The following is a 25,179-nucleotide window of genomic DNA, read 5'->3' as shown; positions in this document are numbered from 1 at the left end:
ATTTTGACATAAATTTGATATAAGTTGCAGTATTAGTATTAATAAAGTTACCACTATTCTTGTAAGCAATAATTTTATTGCGACAATCGGTTTTAATAAATTTAAAAATCACAGATTTTCATTTTGGCTTAAAACTTTGTCTTTTAATTGTATGAATTTTGATTTAGATCCCGGACCCAATTTACTATAAGTTGCAGCTGGTGATACAGTGTACATAGCAAAAAAAATCATATAAACACTATTACACTGAAGATCCATACATATTGTTTGCATCAACAAAATTAATAAAAACAGAAAAATCTAGATACATATATCTATTGGACATGTTCTCTACGTATTTATTGTATTTGAATAAACTTTGAAAAAATAAACATAAAATCTACACCACGCAATTTGATTGGTGCAATATGAAAAAATAAATATCACTGAAAAAAATCATTTGTTGCAAATTTAACACATATTTCTTGGAGGGAAAGTTTCTTTAGACAATATTAGTTTCCTTATCCAAGTTTAATAGATGATCAACCCCGCAAAAAGACCCCGTCAAAAATTAAAAAATCCTCAAATTTAGAAACAAAAATCGTATTTTTTCTCGGGTGGACCATCTATTAGCAACAACATAATGACATTGTTTAAAAAAGAATAGTTGGTCAACGCAAGGAATAAATTTGTTTGATTTTAATTGACACAGGCACCAGATGTCACCACCTGTGACAGAGTCGCAACGCCACGCGTAACTACAATAAATCCAAAATACATAGACATCAAGTTAGGTACGATCCTATTCATAACACCCCAACTCGCATACATATTAAGAAAAATAAATATATGGAAGAATATATTTAGAAATTGAATTAATAATGTCATGTTATTATTATGTATACTGTATAGTAGCATGCCATCATTAATTCAATTTCTAAATATATTCTTTATTTATTTTTCTTAATATGTATGCGAGTTGGTCGGTGTTCTCGAATTGAGGACCGCTACCTGAACAGTCAAAATAAGTGCACCGAATTACGGACTGTAAATTAAGGTAGGTAAGAAAAATAAATATATGGAAGAATATATTTAGACATTGAATTAATGATGTCGTGTTATTATTATGTATACCGTATAGTAGCATGCCATCATTAATTCAATTTCTAAATATATTCTTCCATATATTTATTTTTCTTAATATGTATGCGAGTTGGTCGGTGTTCTCGAATTGAGAACCGCTACCTGAACAGCCAAATAAGTGCACCGAATTACGGACCGTAAATTAAGGTAGGTACAGTCGGAAAAATGAAAGAATACCCATGAACGATCACATCAATCACTTATTTTGTATTTGCTGTCTCTTTCTATAAATAACAAACGTTTGTTATAGAAAAAAAAAACAGCAAATACAAAATAAGTGATTGATGTGATCGTTCATGGGTATTCTTTCATTTTTCCGACTGTAATTAGGATGAATGAGGGTCCGATTCTTTAACGAGATTGTAATGAGTAAGTAAATATTTAATAACAAAATATTATTTTAGATTTAGTTTATATTGAATCAATCATGCAAATCATCTGCATAAAGCTGCGGTAGATTTTGCGGACTATTTAATAGACAATTATGTTGGTGAAAAATTCTTTATTTCCACCAACACTTTGGGCTGAAGCAGCTGTAATTACAGAAAATTTTACAAATGCATGCGAGTCCTTTCACTCTCGATTTAATTCAAATTTCTATTCGATGCACCCTTCATTGTATTTATTTGCAAACGTTTTGAACAATTTTCAAACAGATACTTACATTCGTATTCAAAGCGTTAAGGAGCCTTTTAAATGTAAGAACAAAATTGTTAGGCGAAGATTAAACATGTTAACTTCTAAAATGTCGGAATATAATAACGGTTTGTTGAGACGAATAGATTTTGAAAAATTTGCATCATGTTTTCATAAAGTATAAATATTAAATGTAAATACTAATGTTACTAAGGACCAGCAGTCAGATGTTGTTTATAAAGTAAATTGTAAAGACTGCAATTCGACATACATTGGGCAAACACATCAATATATACATAGAAGGATGGTTGCACACAAACATAGTGTACAAACCAACAAAGTAAACACTACAGCATTAGCCAAGCATTCCATAGACAATAACCATACTTTTGATTTTGAAAATGTACAAATTTTAGAAAAAGAACAAAACTACAACAAAAGATGTATATTGGAGATGATTCATGTAAGACCAAAATTGCATAAATAATAAAACTGACATCAAGGATCTCTCCAATGTATATCATAATTTAATAAATTGATTTAATTTTTATAAATGTACAATTTGGCAAATATTTTAAATACGGTCCTTAATGGACGTCAATTTTGAATTCTGCCATATGGTTTCAAGAGTCAAGCTCGCATTCCACAACAAAACGCCAAGCCAACAAGTGCAATGTAAATTTTAGTCTTTTGTTTTGTTTTATGTAATGTTTATAATTATTCATTAAAGTGCTTATTGAAAATGGCAGTTAGCCGAAACGTTTAAGCCATAACAAAGTGTTTTATTTTTATCAGACCGAAAACCCAGGAATTAAAAAGTTTCTATTTAATAATTTACGGTCAGGAAATAACAAAACTTTAAATGTAAATATGTGTAACGCTTTTATGTTTAAAATATTGTTTCTTAAATAGGCAATAAATATCTACGATTATTCTGCCGTCCTAAGCAAGAAGGCAGTATCTCCTATCTACAGAAAAAAATGGAGATACTGTTTTTTAATCTAGCAACTGCTTGAGTACTTTTACTACTTTTAAGCAAATGTGTAATAACATACCTTGTTTAAAAGCAGTAACCGCCATTTTCATTAAAATTTATAAAAATATCTTATAAAAAAATAAACTTATCTAATGATATGAAAAAGAACTACAACGCAGTTAAACAATTCTGAAATCCATAAATATTTTCATGGTGGCACAGCCCCGTTTATTAAAATCTGCATTATCTCGAAACTTACATTTGTGGAGATACTGCCTTCTTTCTTAGGACGGCAGTATTGGGATTCGTACTTTTAATAATATTTTATACCTGAGTATAATGATTTCATTATCAGAAGTCTTGGTCCTCAATTCGTGCGATTTGTTCAGGTATAAATAAAAGTAAACCCTTACTTAAAATTTCATTTTGGTCCTCAATTCGTGTCTGCCCGAGTTGGTGTGTTACGAATAGGATTGTATCCAACTTGGTGTCTACGCATTTTGGATTTATCATAGTTACGCGTGCCATTATAACCCTGACAGAAATGGTAGTGACATCTGGTGACTCTCTCAATTAGAATCAAACAAATTTATTCATTGCGTTGACGAACTATTCTTTTTTAAACAATGATAATGATAATTAAATGAACCGGTTATGGCATGCATTCCATGATGGCAATTTTGTCAAATTTAAAATTGAGCCACGAGGGAGCACAGAACTGAGTTTCGAAATTGTCGTCATCGGTGAACAACTGTCTTTTCAAATGGTGCTGTTGTTTTTTCTCTTGACGTTTTTTGATATGCCTTACATCGTCGGTGTCTGCCTTATGCATTGATTTGGTCCTGCAACATAAAATTCCACCATTTATTTCTAATTCGAAAGGAAAAAATCGTGGATGACAGACAAGATTTTAGACAGGATGGAGGAGAGGCGAAAGTTCAAAGATCAGGACACGACATACAAAAGGATAGATAAAGAGGTGAAAAAACCAATGAGAATAGCTACGGATACACGAGTAATGCCTAATGCTTGGTTGCACCAACAAATCTTAAGCTCCAGCTTAGTCCAGTTCATCTTATAGATAGAACCGCCTCAAGTGTCACTTACGTTGCACAATAATTTTGGATTCTTATCTAAGCAATCCAGGTGCCAATCCACTGTGGCAAGCTGAACATTGATTTAAAGCTCAATGGCTCAACACGTATGTTTCATAAGCTGAGCATGTCTTAAGCTTAAGATCTGTTGGTGCAACCAGGCATAGTACCAACAGATCTTAAGCTTAAAACTTGCCTTACTTAAGCTCAGCTTACGAAACATCTGCGATACACCATTAATGCCTGGTTGCGCTAACATATCTTAAGCTTAGACGTACCTTAAGCTCAGCTTAGTAAACATACGCGTTCCACCATTGAGTCTTAGATCAATTTTGCTTAGATTAAGCTTGCCACAATGTATTGCCACATGGTTTGCATCTTAAACTCCGTCTCAGTTAAAACGATTGAAAATTAATAGGCAACATAAGTGAAACTTAAAGCGGCCCTATCTATAGGCTGAGCTGGGCTAAGCTGGAGCCTAGGATTTGTTGGTGCAACCAGGCATAAGATAACAATGTGCGGAAATACAGCTATAAACATGAGTCATTCAATAGGTATGCACAAAAAAGTTAAAGAAGCTGCAAGCTTATAGCCCGATCAAAGAACAATCTGACCCCAAAAAAATAAAGGAAGGATGAAAATTTGGGAATAGGTAGTTGAAATTGTCTATTATTATATAAGAAAAAGTTTACAATTCTACATCCCCTCCATTTTTGTAAAACTTTCTCCAACTTTTGTTCTGTAGAGTTTTTTCCTTAAGTCAATACTTTTCGAGTTATTTGCAAGTGAGTATGTTCATTTTTAACAGAAAAAAACATGTTTTTGGTCGGTTTTTCGGAAATAACTCAAAAGTAAGTATTTCAGCGAAAAAAATATTCTTAGCAAAAATATAGCTTATAAAAAACTGAAAAAAATGGTATGAAAAATGCTTGAGGTATGTAGACCCAGTAGAAGCAGAGATGTAGCTAATGAAAAGTAGGTTCTTCTTCATCAAATTGCAAATCGAAGTTTGCCAAGAATATTTTTTCGCTAGAATACTTACTTTTTGAGTTATCTGCGAATAACCGTCCAAAAACATGTTTTTTTTTGTTAAAAATAAACATATTCACTCGCAAATAACTCAAAAAGTATTGACTTAGTGAAAAAACTCTATAGAACAAAAGTTGCTTAGAATTAGTCATTTTATCAAATTCCTGGCCTATTTTGAACGTATATTTTTTCACTCCTGAGAAAATATTTTTCACCCCGTATTTCCCAATTTTTGTAAAATGGAGGGGATGTAGAATTGTAAACTTTTTCTTATATATAATAATAGACAATTATTTCAACTAGCTATTCCCAAATTTTCATCCTTCCTTTATTTTTTTGGAGGTTTTCGTAAAATTTTGTGTTCCCTGATTGGGCTATTATACAAGTCTAAAAGAGTTGAGTGTTCGGTAGATAACCATGGAAAACCACTATTAAGTGTGGAAGAAAAACTAGGCACTTGGAAAAAATATCTGGAAGTAACTTTTGATAAAAGCCAGAATAGGTACCATTGAAAACACGGAATGAAAAACAGGACCCTCGATTACTATTGAAGAAGTCCCATATGCTATTAAAAAAACTTAAGATGATAAAGTTGTAGGATTTTGATTCTGCACAAATTTTGTACAGAATTCCTAAAACCCATAGATGAACAGGGAATAAAATGGATAACAACAATATTTAACTGCTGGTTAAAGTCGCTGTTGAGACACTTTCTGAAGTTTCTAAGAAAAGTCGAGGCCTTTGAGATGTGGTGTTACAGATGAATGTTAAGAATTTCATGGGTGGATCGTATGACTAATGTTGAAGTCCTACGTAGAATGAGCAAGGAATGCGAGATTACTAACACAATCAAAGAGCGTTAATTAGAATATATTGACCTTGTTATGAGAAATTAACAGATATATGACTTGTTGCAACTAATTCTTTAGGTACATATTTGGAAAGAGAGGACCAGGGAGAAAAAGAATATATGTACAGGGATATTCACTATATTTTGACCCCCCTGTAAACTCCTTTATTTACAGAATTAGAAAAAAATGTAAAATACAAAAGTTATTCGATTTTTGAAATATGATTTTTTGACGTATATAAAATACTAGTGACGTCACCTATCTGGGCGTGATGACGTAATCGACTATTTTTTAAATGAGAATAGGGGTCGTTTGCTAGCTCATTTGAAAGGTAATTCAATTCTCTATTCAGTAATATAAACATTAAGATAATTATTTATACAGGGTGTACAAAAATGTTTTTTTTTAATTAAATTAATTGACACAAAAAGAAGAATGTACGTAATTTATTTAATTTAAAATACATTTTACTGCTGTTAGAAAACAGAAATAAAAGTTTATTGCACAAATAAACATTGATTTTTGCTTAAATTCAATGTTCAAACTGCCAAGAGGCATATGGGTGGCAGATTGAACATTGAATTTAAGTGAAAAGTAATGTTTATTTGTTCAATAAACATTTATTTCTGTTTTCTGACAGAAATAGAATGTATTTTGAATTAAATAAATTACATACATTCTTCTTTTTGTGTCAATTAATTTAATTAAAAAAATTTTTTTGGACACCCTGTATAATTAATCATGTTAATATTTATATTATTGAATAGAGAATTGAATAACCTTTCAGCACGACTGAATGAGCTAGCACTCGACCCCTATTCTCATTTAAAAAAATAGTCGATTACGTCATCACGCCCAAATGGATGACGTCACTAACAGGATATATATGTCAAAAAATCATAATTTAAAAATCGAATAACTTTTGTATTTTACATTTTTTTCTAATTCTGTAAATAAAGCAGTTTACAGGGTGGTCAAACTATAGTGAATAACCCTGTACATATATTGTATTAAAATAATTATCTTACCTATGCCTCGGATGTACCACATCGCTCTCACAAAAACTGGCTGATTTGTGCCGATGCCTCGGTTGAATTGTACTTCCGTTACAAATTTGCTTCAGTCTTTTCACGAAAGGTAACACCATGAAAAAGGCGTTAGCATTCACTCCCATTTTGGTCTTAGGTGTGGCATCCTTTTTGCTCATCGGTAAGTCTGTGACAGGAAACCACGAGCATGCTTTTATCTCGCATCTTGTTTTTGGACTGAATTTCGTTGCCATAGGGATGTTCTTGACTATATATAACCTAAAGAAGTTTCTGAATTGTATAATATGATTTGTAGCTAATTATAATTGTATGCTGAATAAGACTTAACACATTTATGGGCACGTCTTCATATGCAGACAGTCATTTCCCTTTTTAAGTGTCTGCACATGCAGTCGTGTATGTGAAGGAGTTAAATTATTATAATCAATATTTAGGCGAAGCAATAAAGCACTAAAATCGGCCTTACCTCCGAAAAAAAAAACGACAAGACGGATCTTAATAATTCTTTTTGCATTCGATTCATGAATGCGCCAGGAAACTTTGTGACCCCTAGCTATGAGATAATATTGAGAAACTGCATACAAAAAATGCCTTCTTAAAGTGCATATCAAACAGACAATAAAAAAAATTCAGAACTCATCAATTATCGGCGAAAATGAGTTCAATTTTGTTACTCGGGGGTTTTGGGGTCGCTGAAAACGAATATGACGTTGGAAGTGATCTCGGAGTACCTGGTGTCCAGAGTACCTACTGTTCACCTCGTCTTCTGGAGTAGTGCGGCAGATTCGTACAAATATTATAAGAATTGCACATTTAATGATACAAGCATATAATTTGGTCCACATATACTGCACATATAAAGGTTCAAACATATATATGAGGCCATCTCAGATTTTGCCTTTTACAAAAATGGCGGTCATTCAAAATGGGCGACTATACCTATCTGACTAATAGCACGATATCTTTTGAATGAAAAGTCTGACTTCAACCAAATTTGGTACATAGGTTCTTTTTGTGATTTACAAGATTATTGCCGTGAACTGGAAGAATCGGTTTACCAGAAGTTGTGTTATTCCTGGTTTTTTATGTAAAACTATTTTATATTATGTAAATAATTTATTTTCAATTTTTTCACCCTGTATATATTATTTTTTCAAAATTGTCATACCACCATTGAAAAGAGCGTAAGAATATGATTTAGGAAATATTTTGAACTTTTACCTATGTGTGGCAGATGCGTGCAAATATTATAAGAATTATTGTGAATTTAATAGTAGAAGCATAGAATTTGGACCACATATACTATACATACAAAAGTTCAAATTTAGATATGAGGCCATCTCAGATTTTGCCTTTTACAAAAATGGCGAGCATTCAAAATGGTGGCTATACATATGTGACTAATAGCACGATAACTTTTGAACGAAAAGTCCGATTTCAGCCAAATTTGGCATCCAGGTTCTTTTTTTTATGGATAAGATCGAGAGGTCTTGAACCGGAAGAATCGGCTTACCAGAAGTTTTACTGTTTTTTATGTAAAAATATGTTGGTTTTTTTTTTTCAATTTTTTCGCCCTGTATATATTAATTTTTCAAAAAGGTAATACCGCCATTGAAAAGAGTGTAAAATTATGTTAATTACCATTAAATAAATGCATAACGTATCTTCACATGTACCTATTACCTATGTGCGGGAGATTCATTTTGAATGTCCGCCATTTTTGTAAAAAAAAAACAGAATCTGAGATGGCCTCATATCCAAATTTGAATCTTTGTGTGTGTAGTGTGTGTGGTCCAAATTATATGATTTTACCATTAAATGTACAATATTTCTTATATTATTTGCACGAATCTGCCGCACATGGGTGAATAGGTACATGTGAAAATACGTTATGCATTTATTAATTGGCAATTAACATAACTAAAGAGTTCAAAATATTTCCTAAAAAATATTTTTACGCCCTTTTCAACGCCGGTATTAACTTTTTGAAAAATTAATATATACAGGGTGAAAGAATTGGTAAAAAAACAACGCGTTTTTACATAAAAATCAGTAAAAAACAACTTCTGGTAAATCGATTCTTCCGGTTCAAGACCTTGGTCTTACCCATCAAAAAAGAACATATATATACCAAATTTGGTTGAAATCGGACTTTTCGTTCAAAAGTTATGGTACTATTAAACACATATGTATAGCCCCCATTTTGAATGTCCACCATTTTTGTAAAAGGCAAAATCTGAAATGGCCTCATATCTAAATTTAAACCTTTATACGTGTAGTATATGTGGTCCAAATTATATGCTTGTATCATTAAATGTGCAATTGTTTCACATATCGGCCGCACTAGAGTTTCCGGCAAATTCATTAAAAAATCATTATTTGGGGGTTTTTGGGGTCGATCAAAAATCATTACTTAAGGGGTTTTTGGGGTCGCTGAAAACGAATATGAAGTGATCTCCGGAGTATCTGGTGCTCAGGGAACCTACTGTTTACCTCTGCTTCTGGAGTTTTCGGCAAATTCATTAAAAAATTAGTCAAAAATCATTACTTGGGGGTTTATGGGCTCGCTGAAAAAGAAGATGACATTGAAAATTATCTCCAGAGTACCTGGTGCCTAGGATACCTACTTTTTACGTCAACTTCGGGAATTTTCGTTATACAATCAGCCAAACCTACAAACTTGGAAGTTATTGGATTCACTGAAAGTAAATTTCTGAATGTTAATGGTCTTCAAGGTAAGTAATATAGATTGCAGTTGGTTTTAATGTGAATTCTTTGATTTTGTATTATAAAAACACCTTTATTTAAAAAAAAATAAAATTAAATGGATGGATATATAGATGTTTATATTTCATGATTTTCTTCTTCTTCTTCGCTTTCCAATGGATTTATTAGACTATCTGTATTAGTAAAATTTACTCCTGCACAATTTTTACAAGCAACGGAGCATTTAAGGCCATGCTTCCTGCCCCACATGAATTTCCGCAGTCCGTCTTGCAACTACAGAATATCAAATTCATTACACCGAGTGGACCAGGCATTTGAGTCATTTTTATGGGAATTAACGATTTATCCATTAATTCCCATCCCCACTGTATTGGATCCAAACTGTCTTCACGTTCTCCATACATCCAACTTTGGACTTGGAAGCAAATCCTTTTTAAATGTTGGATGAAGGCATCTGCAGTAGGAAGTATACTGTATTTAGCCGCATACTATGCCTTGGTGTTAGAATGGCTAATGTCAATTTTTTGCGTTTTGTTTTGTCAATATTAAATTTTAAATAAAGCTGTACAAAAAAGTAAAATATTGACATTGGCCCTTTTAGCACTAAGTCACGGATATATTTTAAGTGGGAGATCGTATTTTTTACTTTCTCTATCTCTCCTTCTTTTCATACGCAGTGGTACCATCGATTTTATAAAGATTCATCAATGCTACCAACAGAATTTTAAGCGCCAAATTAAAAAAAATTGTTATTTCTTAAAAATATGAAATGAAACTCTATGACGTAGAGGTTGCTCAGAAGATCCTTTTCGATATTAAATACGTTCTCAGTGAGCACAAAAACACCCAAATATCAAGTTTTCACTTATTATGTATCAAAATTATCCAAAACTCCAGAAAACGAGGTAAACAGTAGGTACCCTGGGCACCAGATACTCCGGAGATTACTTTGGATGTCATATTTGTCGTCAGCGGCCCCAATAACCCCCCAAGTAATGATTTTTGACTAATTTTCTAATGAATTTGCCGAAACTCCAGAAGACGAGGTAAACAGTAGGTACCCTGGGCACCAGGTACTCCGGAGATCACTTACGACGTCATATTCGTTTTCAGCGACCCCAAAAAAACCCCGAGTAAGAAAATTTAACTCATTTCCGCTGATAATTGATGAGTTCTGAATTTTTTTATTGTCTGCAGTTGTCTGTTTTATTTTTTGTATGCAGTTTTTCAATATTATCTCATGGCTAGGGGTCACAAAGTTTTCTGGCGCATTCACGAATCGAATGCAAAAAGAATTATTAAGATCCTCCTTGTCAAAATAAGAAAATCTACGGTTTCGTTTTGATTAAAATCTGTCTTCCTCCATCCCCCGATAGTACTATTTCTAGGTCTACCTGTTGTCAAGGAGGCTCTAAGACAGATTTTTACCATTCCGACCGTAGATTGTCGATATAAATTAAAATAAATTATATCGCAGTATGGATAGAACGCCCTCTAACGGGGAATAAGCGAAATGAATTTCGACTCAATTCAAGCTTTCTGCTTAACCCAGGTATAACATACGAAAAGGCACCGCCAGGAAAACATTCAACTTTTTAACTTATTGACGATTTATGTAATTTTAGTAAATTGGATTGTTACTGTTTTGTTTTTTTTTTACTATTTATAAGCTTTGTCGATAAAATTGTAAAATTTTTCATGGCAATAAAGCATATTTCTATTCTATTCTATTCTAACATTCCACTTTGCGGTTCATAGAGCCCATATGAAACGAGTCTTTGTACTCTATGCAGAGTATGGCATTAACAAAATAAGAAAATCTACGGTTTCGTTTTGATTAAAATCTGTCTTCCTCCATCCCCCGATAGTACTATTTCTAGGTCTACCTGTTGTCAAGGAGGCTCTAAGGAAGACAGATTTTTACCATTCCGACCGTAGATTGTCGATATAAATTAAAATAATTTATATCGCAGTATGGATAGAACGCCCTCTAACGGGAAGCCCTCCTTAGAGCCTCCTTGACAACAGGTAGACCTAGAAATAGTACTATCGGGGGATGGAGGAAGACAGATTTTAATCAAAACGAAACCGTAGATTTTCTTATTTTGTTAATGCCATACTCTGCATAGAGTACAAAGACTCGTTTCATATGGGCTCTCTGAACCGCAAAGTGGAATGTTTTCCTGGCGGTGCCTTTTGGTATGTTATACCTGGGTTAAGCAGAAAGCTTGAATTGAGTCGAAATTCATTTCGCTTATCTTCCTTGTCGTTTTTTTTTTGGAGGTTCAGTGCTTTATTGCCTCGCCTAATTAATAATACTCTTATTATGGTTGTCATACCTGACCAACTGATCATTAATTGTAGACTGGATGTAATCATCAGGATCTATATACTTGCTAATATCAAAACCGGTTTCCTCCAGCACCTCCCTGACAGCGCAATGAGCAGGATCTTCTTCTTCATTTACTTTACCTTTCGGGAAACTCCAGGAAGATTTCGCCCAGTAGCTTTGGACGAGAAGAACATGAGATAAATTTTCAGAAAGCATTATGGCCCCATAGGTAGGTACACTTTGTTTGTACTCCTTCCATTTTTCCATAATCTCATTGAGTTTATGGCTCTCTGGTTTGAGGTGAGGGATGTGCTGTGTTAAATAAAACTTATTAATTATGAGGTCATATTACATCTAGGGTGCTCGGTAAAAGAAGTATAAGTCAATGTAGTCAACTTTTCAAGAGAATCCAAAAACGATAATTAATTGGCATATCTACTACCAATTTTATCTACGGCCTAATAATTTAATGTATTTTATAAAAAATCCACAAGGAAAAAGTTTTCCTGTAGTTGGCTGTATACCATATAATACAAAAAACAGTAAAATCCTGTATAAAAGGTATATTTAAAATCCCAGTAAAAGTTGTCCGTCAAGGAAACATTGGTTTAAAATGCTACATTAAGCTAGGATGTTTCAAAATATTTAGCTAATCTGCCCCAGGTAACATCTGAGCTGTGGATTTGACTTGTTTACATGTTGAAAGTATGACGGCAAGTGACAATGAAATGGATAGAGACCTCCGAACGATGACAAGACAGAAATGAATGTATTTTATATTACCATATTTTATTGACTTGTTCTATTGATACGAAGGTAAAGGTATAATCCTTTATAGTCTTTTTCTGCACAAATAATATTTTGACCATTTTTGACTTATAAGTACTCCTTTTACGGAGCACCCTACAAATAAGGTGATATGAATTTATGCAACAAAGTTCTTAAGTTAGTTAACTTACATCACAATTTTATATAAATTTAAGAACAGGAGAATACATTGATAACAGGTTGCCAGTCAAGAATTGACTGCAAATCTTCTTCTTAGCCTTCTATCGTCCAGGTTTGGACATAGGCCTCTGCGAACTCCTTTCATGGGTCTTTATCCTGAGCAACATATTTCGAATTTGTTCTGGCTACTCTTTTAATATCATCAACCCACCTCATCTGTGGTCTTCCTCTCGGTCGTTTACTTTCGTTAAGTCTCGAGTGTTGTATTCCAACGTTGGTCTTTTTCTCTAGCAGTGTGGCCTGCAAAGCTCCATTTAAGTTTGGCAACTTTTGTTGTTATGTCCTCGACTTTTGTTTTTGATCTTACCTAGTCGTTCATCTTTTTATCTGACAGCCATATACCTTACATTGCTCTTTCTGTTGTGGCTAGTTTATTCATATTTGCTTTCGTTAGGGTCCAGATTTGGGTCCAAAAGCATTTGACAGTTTAGATCATCAAATACTGCTGATCAAACTTGAAAAGTATGGAATACGAGGCCCAGCTTTACGTTGGATAGAGTCATTTATCACAGGAAGGTCACAGAGAGTTTGTCTGGAAACTAATGGTGAGAGAACACTCTCAGAAGCACTGAATCTCGAGTTGGGGATACCCCAGGGAAGTGTTCTTGGACCTTTTTTATTTCTTGTATACATCAATGATCTTGCTGAATCTGCAACAGATGAATCATCTAGCCTTATTAATTTCGCAGATGACTCAAATTATCTGATTTGGGCCAAAACTGTTGAAGAGTTGCTCTTGAAAACAGGTGAAAATCTGGAGAGGGCAGAGAGATGGTTCGCTGGGAATAAATTATTGTTGAACTGTGACAAGACTGTCTTCATCTATTTTAGAACCATTCAGTCTCGAGGTCTGATCACGAATATGGTAAATATTCAATCAGACCACATAGAAACATCCAACTCGGTCAAATTCCTGGGTATCTACATTGACCAATACCTGCAGTGGGATGTACACCTATTGCAGTTATGTAAAAAACTGAACTCTGCATGCTACTCAATAAGAGTGCTTAAAGAGTACTTACAGCAGGATACTCTTCTTACTGTTTATTATGCTAACTTTTATTCTCAACTACGTTATGGAATCATGTTCTGGGGAGGTGCAGTGGCAACATCAGAGCTTCTTATCATTCAGAAAAAAGTAATACGGATTATTCTTGGGATGAAAATCAAAGACTCATGCAGGGGGAAATTTAAACTACTAAATATACTTACTTTTCCAGCCATCTACATTTATGAATGTTTAAAATTTCTTTTTAAGAACCCTTTATTATTTAACCATTACATCTCCAATCATACCCATCACACAAGAGCTCTAAACCTAACTATCCCTAGACACAGGCTTACTCTAACAGAACGAAGTCCACTATATGCCTGTATCAAATTCCACAACAAGTTACCATCAGCGTTAAAACAAGACATTCAATTTGGAAGATTTAAAAGAGAGTTATTTAAATATCTGGTCATTGTAGAACCATATACTGTGGTGGAATACCTGGAGTATTAGTTGTTTTTTGTTTTTGTAACATTTAATGTCTAAATTTTTATTTTTAATTTTAATTTTAACTATGATAAAAATTGTTCTATGTACTTTAGATTTATACAATCTCTTTTCTTTTTACTTTTACATTTACTGACGTTATTTGCTCAAATATGTAAAAATTTTATGCAAATAAAAATTATTCTATTCTATTCTATTCTATTCAGATTTGACATCCATATGTCATGATAGGAAGGATTAAGGCTAATTATTTTCTAATACGATGGTATAAGGTTGCCCGTAAAAAAATGGCCACAAATTAAGGTTGCCAGCTTTTAAAAACACGAGGTATCAGAGATAAAATTAAAAAGAGCTTCACATACAACGCCACTGGTTTGACAAGGTTTGATGGCGAATGAGAGTTGTTAAAGCAAACATCTAGTCAAACCAATGGCTTTGCGCACTAACTCTCGTTTATTTAATCTCTGATAACTTGTGTTTTTAAGAGCTGGCAACCCTAAATGGTGGTCATTTTTTTACAGGCAACCTTATAGTCCAGAGAAATAAGATTTTTCTCGTGACACATCCCCTCCAGGCCAAAACCAAATTTTTTGAGAAGTATGGACATCTATAGTAATAACCTATATGTTTCCTGCAGCCGATTTTGATGATATACATAGTTATAAACAAATGAAGATCAAAAAACGGTAAATTATCTCTTTTTTCGTCTATTACCAAAAAGTTAAGCACTTTAAACAAATTTGAGAGTAAGAAACTCATAAATCGTATAAAAACTTTTAATATGGTGTTCGTTGAATATGCCTATCCTTATTTTTTGCTTAGAAAATTGCACAATAAGTCATAAATTTTGAGATTTTATAAATGTTTATAACTTATCGCACCTTGAAAACAAAAGTGGCACTATACTGAAAACATCAATTTTTAGTTATAGCGACATCTGCATTACTTTTGACTAAACGCTCCTATTGCAGAGACTCCTGTTCTAATAGCTCGCATAGTTTCTCCTAGAAGTCGCTAGTGTCACTTTTGACTTTTAGGGGTTTTGTCAAAATGGTAATTTAAAAAGTGGCACTGTATCGGTTTAGTGTCGGTTTCCGGCGGATTGTTGAGGGAGAAGCACGTCGTTGTACGTAAAAAAGTGACATTTTTTCTTTAGTGCCGGTTTTCACGCAAATTTAAAATGTTAAGTTTCATTAAGTATTATTAATAGTTTGTTTACTTTTACCAAATAAACGATTTTTCTTTTTAATATGACACAATTTCGTTTTATTTTTCTCTTTTTTATCATTAAGGTAAATATTAACTTTACTTTTTATTCTCATAATCAGAACTCTTATGTAAAACAAAAGTGGTACTATAAGGATTTTTTTTTAAATATTTTTTTCTAAAGTATTAGTTACATTATTAACTTGCCTTCTTCGGTAGAAACTAACTGTACTTTAATCAAATTGTTGAATAACATTAATTATAGTATTTAATTCGGTTATTTTAGTTCAAAATCCATTACAGACCTGTTTGAAAAACTTTAAACGGTCATACTGAAATATCTAAATTTTGGAATAATGTCACTTTTGTTTTCAAGGTGCGTTATGTAAAAATTAAGTTAGAACCTTCTTATTACACGGAATGCTGAGACTTCTTGTGCTTAAATTATATTTTAAATTTCAAAGCAATTGGTCAAATATTTTAAAAGTTATTTAATTTATTTATCCCAAATTCATTTTTTTTGCAACACTATAGAAAATTATGAGATTACAGTAATACTTCGGAGAGTTTATGAAAGAAGAACATTTATACTATTAACTTAATTAAATGAGAATGACAAAAAGTAATTTTAAACAGTGTAAAATTATTTTGCAAAAACATTTCGATTTTTTGCTTACTTAGAAACGATTAGCATAAGTTTTTAACCGTTACCTGTAGAAAAATTATTTTTTCATATTTAGAATGAATTTTTATAAACATTTAGAAAGAAAAACAATTGTCCTAGGACAATAATTAGGGACGAAGTTAGCTCCCCCCCCTTTTTAATTCAGATGTTCTTGCAAAATAATTTTGCAATATTTAGAATTATTTTTTGTCATTTTTGAAGATATTCTTCTTTAGCGACGAATCGATTGAGGGTAAAATTGTACATTTACCGCGCGCCTGCGCACACTGACAGTATGTAGTTCATTGCTAATCTTTCAAGATAGGTATACCTCGTCCAATTTACTTACCGTTGCACGTCATCCGCGCCATAGCCTGTGACACGATACCAACACGAAATATTTAGGCGGTGGGTGTGTTCGTTTTTAGAATCAAAATGATTCTAAAGGGGAACACACCTACCGCCTAGATATTTCGTGTTGGTATCGTGTCACAGGCTATGGCGCGGATGACGTGCAACGGTAAGTAAATTGGACGAGGTATATGTATGTATCTGTAACCGTGCAAATAAGTCATTAAAAGAATATATTAGTGGTTTTAGGAAATGTATTATTTATTATAATTCTTATTGTGTTTTTGGATTAATAAAATATTATGTAAGCATAACATTTTTACACTATATGTCGCCGTGTTGTGTAATTATATCCGAAACTTACATATTTATTTTTAGTGCCTCGATGGAGTAGTTAGAAATGCGTTAGCACTGAGATTGGAAGGTTGCTGGTTCAATTCCCGGGCGATTCATATTTTTTTTATTTTTGGTTGTTTTAATAAAATTTGTTTAAAAGTGGTAGATAAGAAAGTTAGTTTGATTTTTAAATAAAATACAAATAACCTTTTTAAGTATATTTACTTCGTTTAAATTACCTATTATATAATAGAAGAATATCTTCTTACGTGCGTACATAGTACACACACATTCTTTTTTTTTTAATTAAATTAATATTGTTAATCATCTTCTTTTATAAACTATCCAAAGTATTACTTTAATTTTATCATTTTCTGACTTATAGTGTTTTAAACTACAGTACAATTCCTCTTAACCGGTCACCTCGGGACTTCATACCTGGCCGGTTGCCGTTTTGGCCGGTTAATCCGAAGTGTACTTTACTTGCATACATATAAAAAAATTAAGAAGTATTTTTTACATATTTATGTACATATCTCATATGTATTTACATACGTTAATGTGCTACATACATACATCAACAAATATGTACAAGTTTAAAAAGTAATTATTTTTTAAAAAGTCTGTAATTTTCTACTGCTTTTTAACCTTCAGTGAATTTCTGTATGCGACATCCCTCCATTTTCTCTGACATCACCAAAACGTCTAATGCTGTTGACTCATGTTGCTGCTCAATATATTTTAATGCAATTTCTATTGCATTTTTGGATTCTTCGTGAGAAACCGTTTCCTCTTCTTCAACGTCACTACTCTCATCATATTCCTCTGGTTCTTTGGTTGCTACATCTATGATTTCGTCATCATTCAAAAATTCAAATTCAAGCTGATCATCATAGTTTATCATCCAATTTTCCACATCTTCTGGCTGTAATGCTTCGTTACTCAATAACTTTTAAAGGTCTTGTAGAGTGGATTTGTTTTCTTCTTCTTCAGTCCCTGCAATATTCGAGATCACAACTAGATTCTCAACATCTGGCCAAAGTTTTCTCCAAGATTTAACAAACGTTGAAGACGGCATTTCTTTAAATGCTGTAGCTAACATATAGATAACGTCCTTGATATTGATATTTTTGATGACTTCTAAAAGACCTTTGTCTTCACTCTCCGAATGTTGCAAAATTTCAGAAACAAGTTTACGCCTGTATCGTCTCTTTAAGCTTTCGATCACTCCTTGGTCCATCGCCATCGGCTGCACTAAGCTTGTCACATTAGGAGGAAGAAAAACTAATTCTATGTCATCTACATCGCAGTCATGAGGATGGGTTAAAGCATTGTCTACCACTAGAACTGTTTTGATAGGCAAGTTTACACTTTTTAAATGTTTTTTAACTTTTGGAACAAACTCTAAATTAAACCACTCTTTAAACAAGTCTGAATTAATCCACGCTGATTTTTATGACTTATAATAGATCGGAAGAGAAGATGAATTCAAGTTTTTGAGTGCCCGTGGTTTAGCAGACTTGCCGATAACGAAAAGAGGAATTTCTTGGCGTTCGGCTGTTGTAAACAGGCCGGTTAATCCGTCGACCGGTTAATGCGAAGCCGGTTAAAAGGAATTATACTGTATTTGACTAATTGCTCTGAAATTTAGGGTATGATTTAAGCACCAGAAGTATCAGCATTCCGTGTAATAAGAATGAATATTTATAAGAACTCAAAATTTATGATTTATTTTGCAATTTTCTAAGCAACCAATAAGGATAGACATATCAGCGAACGCCATATTGAAGTTTTTTGTACGATTTATGAGATTCTTACTCTCAAATTTGTTTAAAACGCTTAACTTTTTGGTAATAGACGAAAAAAGCGAAAATTTACAGTTTGTTGGTTTTCATTTGTTTATAACTATGTATATCATCAAAATCGGCTGCAGGAAACATATAGGTTATTATTATAGAGGTCCATACTACTCAAAAAATTTGATTTCGGCCTGGAGGGGGTTGTGTCACCAACAGGATTTTTTTTTCTTATTTCTCTGAACTATTATATCATCGAATTATAAAAAAGGTTTAATTTAATATAAGAAACCTTGCATCTTCATGAACGAACTTTTTATTTCAAAAATGAATTACTATTAATTTAAATTTGGGGACACTTTTTGACCGGCAACCTGTTATCAATGTATGTATTCTCCTATTAAATTTATATAAAAATGATATTTTAATTAACTAAGTTATGAATGTAATGATTTTGCAGTGGGATCTCGTATTATAAGAATTGTACAGTGATCAGCAAATTCATTGAAAATTAAATTTGAAAAACTGAACTAACCTGAAATACATGGGCGGCAAATTCATAAATGCTACAAGCCTTCAACCGGCTATCATTTCCAACGTAGAAGTCCAAATAGAACCAATGAGCCAATTCGATTTGAAAACAAATCCTTATTAAATTCTGTTTGGCAGATTCTGGCACACATATTATAAACCTCCTGTAAGAAGTGTAAGTACAAAAATTAAAAATGCATGATATAGACACGAAACTACAGAGATACTAAGTACAATAGGAGCATAAACTGATTAATTTTTTTTGCATTCCTACTACACCAAACCTTTTTTATTTAATTCAACAAATCACTTATAAAGAAAAAATTGGCTGAATTGCATAGAAATATAATTTGTTTAGGTATCTTATCAAAATAAAAATACTTTTGCTTTCTTAGTAATTTTTCCTTTTTGAGTTATTTGCAATTTATTGTGAGTAGCAGAAAGTAATGGCCCTGTTGCTGGATTGCAAGCTGTCAAACCCTATTCTCGTAGTCATAACCTTTGTTGAACAGTAGAAAGTAGAAATGCTGATTACTGGTCCTTGGGCTTGCTGAATATGGCTTTGCAATGCAGCAATACTTCTTTGACTGTTGTCTTCCTTTTGACACCTCTACAGGATCGCTGTTGATGAAATCCAGTTTTAAGAAATCATTGTTCTCTGCATAGTTGAATGACTAACATTCAATTGTCTTTCTACATCCATTTGGCTTGCTCCATTTTCCAGCAATGTAAGAATCTGAACAGGCTTTTGATATTTTTCCATCGTTATTAAGAAATACACTGTAAGGATGTCAGGAAAATAGTAAAATATCTCAGAAATCCCTTAAAATACTACAATAGTTCATACAGTTCCCAAAACAATCAATATTGCGATGCTTAGTTGATTAGTAAATAATGATTTATGAAAGATTTATGGTTTAATAGGTTTTGAGAATTTGTTTACTCTACAGGCTTAGTCTATCTTCTCAGTACATGTGATATATCATTTAATTTAATTAATATAACAGAACTACAAAGAATTTTAGATAAGGTTGTTGCAACTACTGAAGAATTTGGTCTGTCACTAAACATAAATAAAACTAAATTCATGGTTATATCAAAGAAAAATATTAGAAACATAAATCTACACGTAAATAATAAAACGATAGAACGAGTTCAGAATTATAATGAAACAAACGATTATACCAAAGAAATCTGAATTAGAATAGAAAAGGCTAGAAAAGGCACTAATATGAAACAAATATTATGTAGTAGAGACCTCAGCCTAAATCTTAGAAAGCAAGTACTAAAATGTTATGTATTTTCTGTTCTTTTGTATGGTGTGGAGACACGGACTCTCAATAAACAATGCCTCAATAGATTGGAAGCATTTGAGATGTGGATGTATCGAAGAATGCTGAGAATCTCCTGGACAGACAGAATAACCAATGAGGAAGTACTAAGGAGAATACAGAACAGCAGGGAGATACTGGATTCCATCAAAATAAGAAAACGTCAATACCTACTTGGGTCATATAACACGTGGTGACAGAAATGAACTCCTAAAATTAATTATGCAGGGAAAGATTCAAGGAAGGCGCAGCATAGGTAGGAGAAAAATGTCCTGGCTGAGAAATCTCAGAGAATGGTTTGGATGCAGCTCAACTGAACTCTTTCGGGCTATAGTATCAAAAGTGAGAATAGCAATGATGATTGCCAACCTTCGTCTCGGAGATGGCACGTAAAGAAGAAGAAGAACAGAACTTAACATATTTGCTACCAAGCGACTCATATATGAGCCACATAGATTTTTTGCATAGACCAGGGTCTTACCTTTAAGCCGGGGATTGTACTGCACATACCAGCAATTTAAATACATAGATGGTCTGTCTATAAGGACAAATCTTAAGCACCCCTTGGTAGCGAACGTGTTAAAAGAAATGTATAAAAGATATAAAATTTGCTAAATTTTGTGGGTGGCCTGTTTCCTCTAACGCCCAGTGTATTTTTACTCTTCTATAAAGAACATGTCTGTAGTCATAAATAACAATTAAGTTATATATTAATAACTGATAACATTTTTTTAGTCAATATAAGTATAATAACTTTAATAGCAACAATAATTATGATAAACATTGGTGTAACATTTTTATTAGCTTATTTATAGATAACAATTAATATTAATAATAGCTGATAATGATTTTTATGTATACTTCAAAGTCTTATATATTTAATTGCAGTATGTTGCAAAATATTAATTTTACACATGGACAAAGACCTATTTAAATTAGAAACTTTTATATTTTAATAAGAAGTGTAAAAAATATATTAGAATTAAATATTATTCAAAATAATTTCAAAATATTTTTGAATATAATACAGGTTGTAACAAAAAGTCAGGTCATAAATTAAATCACATATTCTGGGACCAAAAATAGTTCGATTGAACCTTACCTTAGTACAATATGCACATAAAAAAAAGATACAGCCCTTTGAAGATACAAAATGAAAATTGATTTTTTCCAAATATTGACAACTGTTATAGATTTGATATTGAAAATCGACATCTGACATTCTTATGGCTGGAACATCTTAAAAAAATAACAGTGAAATTTGTGCACCCCATAATAATTTTATGGGGGTTTTGTTCCCTTACCCTCCCAAAGGACACTGCACACATCTTATAGAAAATATAATGTCACTCAAATGAAATAAAATTTACATAAATAGATTGGTCTTGAAATTTTAATCATTTCATACCATTGCGCCAACTCTGAATTTTTGTTAATAAGGGCGTTAATAGTAATTAAAGTTTATCGAAATCGCATTTTTGAAGTTCATAAAACTGTCATTCATAAATAATATTAGTCTAGCGGCTATTGAAAACAGCCTACTCACACTCGCCATTAGCTTAAGCCGATTAGAGGCAGTACAACTGACCAAATTATACCTACTTTATTATCAATAATAAGATAAGATAAGAGTAAGCTTCTGCCTTAATCTCTCAGAAATATTTATGGAATAAGCGAATTACAAAATCTTTTTTCTCTCTTTGACACATGTACATTTCCATTCGATTTTAAATTTATTTTTATCTAGAATGTTTTTAATTCCTGGGTTTGTCAGTCTGAATAAATAAAAACAATTTGTTATGGCTTAAACGTTTCGGCTACTTGTCATTTTCAATAAGCACTTTAATTAATGACAATAAACATTACATAATAAACAGAGCAATAAAATTTACATTGAACTTGTTGGATTGGCGTTTTGTTGTGGAATGCGAGCTTGACTCTTGAAAACATATGGCAGAATTCACATACTCAAAATATTTACCAATGGTACATTTATAAAAATAAAATCTTAATCAATTTATTAAATTACAATATATATTGAGCCCATTGGAAATGGAATGAGATGAAATGAAATGAGATAGGCTGATGACATAAAGAAGTTTGGAGGACACAACAGGAAACAAGTGGCGCAAAATAGAAAATACTGGATTGAATTGGGGGAGGTCTATATCCAAAGTTGGATTACTGGAGGCTGAAGAAGAAGAATATATTGGAGAGATCCTTGATTTCTGTTTTGTTATTTATACAATTTTGATCATTCTTTATATGAATCATCTCCAATATACATCTTTTGTTATAGTTTTGTCCTTTTTCTAAATCTGTGCATTTTCAAAATCAAAAGCATGGTTATTTTCTATCGAATGTTTGGCTAAGGCTGTAGTGTTTACTTTGTTGGTTTGTACACTATGTGAGTGTGCAACAACCCTTCTATATATACTGATGTGTTTGTCCAATGTATTTTTATTAATTTACGCTCTTATTATTCAAAATACAGACCCAAATAAAATGTGAAAATCTAAAAAAATACAAATTTCAAGACCAATCCATTCATGTAAATTTTATTTCGTTTGAGTGACATTACATTTGCCATAAAATGTGTGCGGTGTTCTTTTTGTGTACTTTCCAATTAAATTATTATTGTGGTACCATTAGTTAAATACAATGTTTTTAAAATGTTTTTGCCTCTTAGTACTTTTTCAATAAGCCAGTTTTTCTCCAAATATTTTGAACATTTCTAAAATCCACCACATATTTTGTAAACGGTTAAGATTATTTTATAGACACTTGGCGTCTATATGGTTACATTATGAAAATAATATTCTATAATCTTACTTCACCATTTACAAATACATAGGTCGTAAAATGTTCAAAGTATCTCGATAAAAACTGGCTTATCGAAAAAGTACTAAGGGACCAGAAAATTTTTAAAAACATTGTGAACTAATGGTATCACAATAATAATTTAATTGAAATAGGTATACACAAAAATTTGGGGGGTTTAAGGGAACAAACCCCCATAAAATTTTTATGCGGTGCACAAATTTCACTGCTATTTTTTTAAAAATGTTCTTGTCATAAGAATGCCACATGTTCATTTTCAATAGAAAATCTAAACAGTTTTCAATAAATTGAAAAAAATTGATTTTCATTTTGTAACTTCAAAGTTGTAACTTTTTTTATATGCACATTTGTACTAAGGTAAGTTAGGTGTAATCAAACTATTTTTGGTCCCAGAATGTGATTTAATTTATGGCATACCTTTTTGTTACACCCTGTATATTATCACGCATATTCCTGGATATTATGACAAGTTCATGTAGGCTAAAAAGTATTTAGAGAATTTAAGATAAACAGAAAACTAAAAATCAGAGCTATTTTTATGGTTATAGGAAAAAATATTCAAAACAAGTTCTAAATAGACTGACCTACCATAATAAGTAAACTGGTTCTATAAATAGAAGAGATTTCATTTGCTGCAAGATGTTTCTAATTATGTTATATTAGTAATAGAAAATGTTTTACAGGGCATTACTGCTAAATTCTTTTACAATACATACTAATATCCCGAAAACTCTTAAATACTTGGTAATTCGCAGTTTTTTTATATAAAAAAGTTGTAACTTACGTTAAGAGGTCATTGAGAATATCAATTGGAATTGAATGTTTTACGGTTCTAGTTTCGACGTTTTCTGTTTCACCCATTATTTTAGTATCACAATGTTAAAATCATTCACAATATATCAAAATAAACACAAAATATTACGTGAAATACATGAAAAAAGGCTTTTGCGTTTCTCTTTCTTTATAAACGTTATACATTTTGTTCACAGATCACTTAACTCTCTTTAGATGTTTCACGCAGGTATCTCAAGGTCATACTAAACTAAATGTCATTTTTAATAATGATACGTTTTTTGAGATGTCGCCATGCACCTGGAGTGAAGATTTCTTCTATATCACTGAGTCTGAGTGTCATTATAATTTGTCAATTGTCATTGTCATCATTGTCAGTATGTCTTTATCCTTTATCTTTATGTCATGTCAGTAAATGTTTATCTGATTGTTAGCAATAATAAAATATCCTGATTTAGATAAAATGGATTCAAATACAGTTTTTGAAACAAAACGAATGTGATTTGAAGATCCCTAGGAAGATCAAATTCCTAGCTTACATTTGCATGGCGAGTTCAACAAGTATTTGTTATTAGAGAACAAGTAACACAGTTAGTGGTGTAGGGAAGCTAACGAATGTAACACCAAGTAAGTAACCCTTACTGAAAATATATAATTAATAAAAATTATTTTACGTGAAATGAATATGGTTATTATCAAATCAATTATATTAATTTTTTGTTTTAGTTGAAAGTCCTTCAACAAGTAGAGATGCACACATGTTTCAATAATTTGAGATACCCTTTTGTAGAAGTATTTGGAACTCAATTTGGAAGATAACTATTAATAATTTCATTTGTAAAGATACGATTTATAAAAAAGTATATACAAAGTGGTTTTGCTGGTATCAAATAAATAAATAAAAATACGTTGTCATGTCTTATTTTTTCCCAAATGGTATTTTGTATATTTGAAATTAAAAATAATTTGCATATTTTAAAACCAAATTATTTTTTTTTCAACTATACAA

The 25,179-nt window shown here is 32.0% G+C and overlaps 2 protein-coding genes across 2 annotated transcripts in view; one reads left to right on the top strand and one right to left on the bottom strand.

The window, feature by feature from the left end:
• Window positions 1–299: 299 nt before the first annotated feature.
• Window positions 300–24,388, bottom strand: LOC126879463 (m7GpppN-mRNA hydrolase). Its single transcript, XM_050642483.1, has 5 exons — window positions 24,163–24,388; window positions 19,211–19,370; window positions 11,824–12,128; window positions 6,737–7,015; window positions 300–3,576 (listed from the first exon to the last, which is right to left on the bottom strand). Exons 1-5 carry the CDS (start codon window positions 24,237–24,239, stop codon window positions 3,387–3,389), a joined length of 1,011 nt encoding a protein of 336 aa, XP_050498440.1. The 5' UTR covers window positions 24,240–24,388; the 3' UTR covers window positions 300–3,386.
• The window catches only part of LOC126879459 (PHD finger protein 20), a 54,013-nt gene continuing 45,509 nt past the window's right edge, over window positions 16,676–25,179 (top strand). The window contains exon 1 of the mRNA XM_050642477.1: window positions 16,676–16,712. Within this exon, the coding sequence (XP_050498434.1) occupies window positions 16,691–16,712 (22 nt within the window). The 5' untranslated portion in view covers window positions 16,676–16,690. The remainder of the gene's footprint in view (window positions 16,713–25,179) is intronic.

The sequence above is a fragment of the Diabrotica virgifera genome, chromosome 2 (genome assembly GCF_917563875.1).
Source record: "Diabrotica virgifera virgifera chromosome 2, PGI_DIABVI_V3a".
NCBI lineage: Eukaryota > Metazoa > Arthropoda > Insecta > Coleoptera > Chrysomelidae > Diabrotica > Diabrotica virgifera.
This window is presented reverse-complemented; position numbering and strand designations above follow the sequence as displayed.

Excerpts from the sequence above, each read along its gene's own strand:
- LOC126879463 (XM_050642483.1), bottom strand. The coding sequence starts at position 24,239 with ATGGGTGAAACAGAAAACGTCGAAACTAGAACCGTAAAACATTCAATT. Across the intron at positions 19,371-24,162 it reads ATTCTCAATGACCTCTTAAC|GAGGTTTATAATATGTGTGC; the intron begins GTAAGTTACAAC and ends CACTTCTTACAG. Across the intron at positions 12,129-19,210 it reads TTGCCGCCCATGTATTTCAG|CACATCCCTCACCTCAAACC; the intron begins GTTAGTTCAGTT and ends TATTTAACACAG.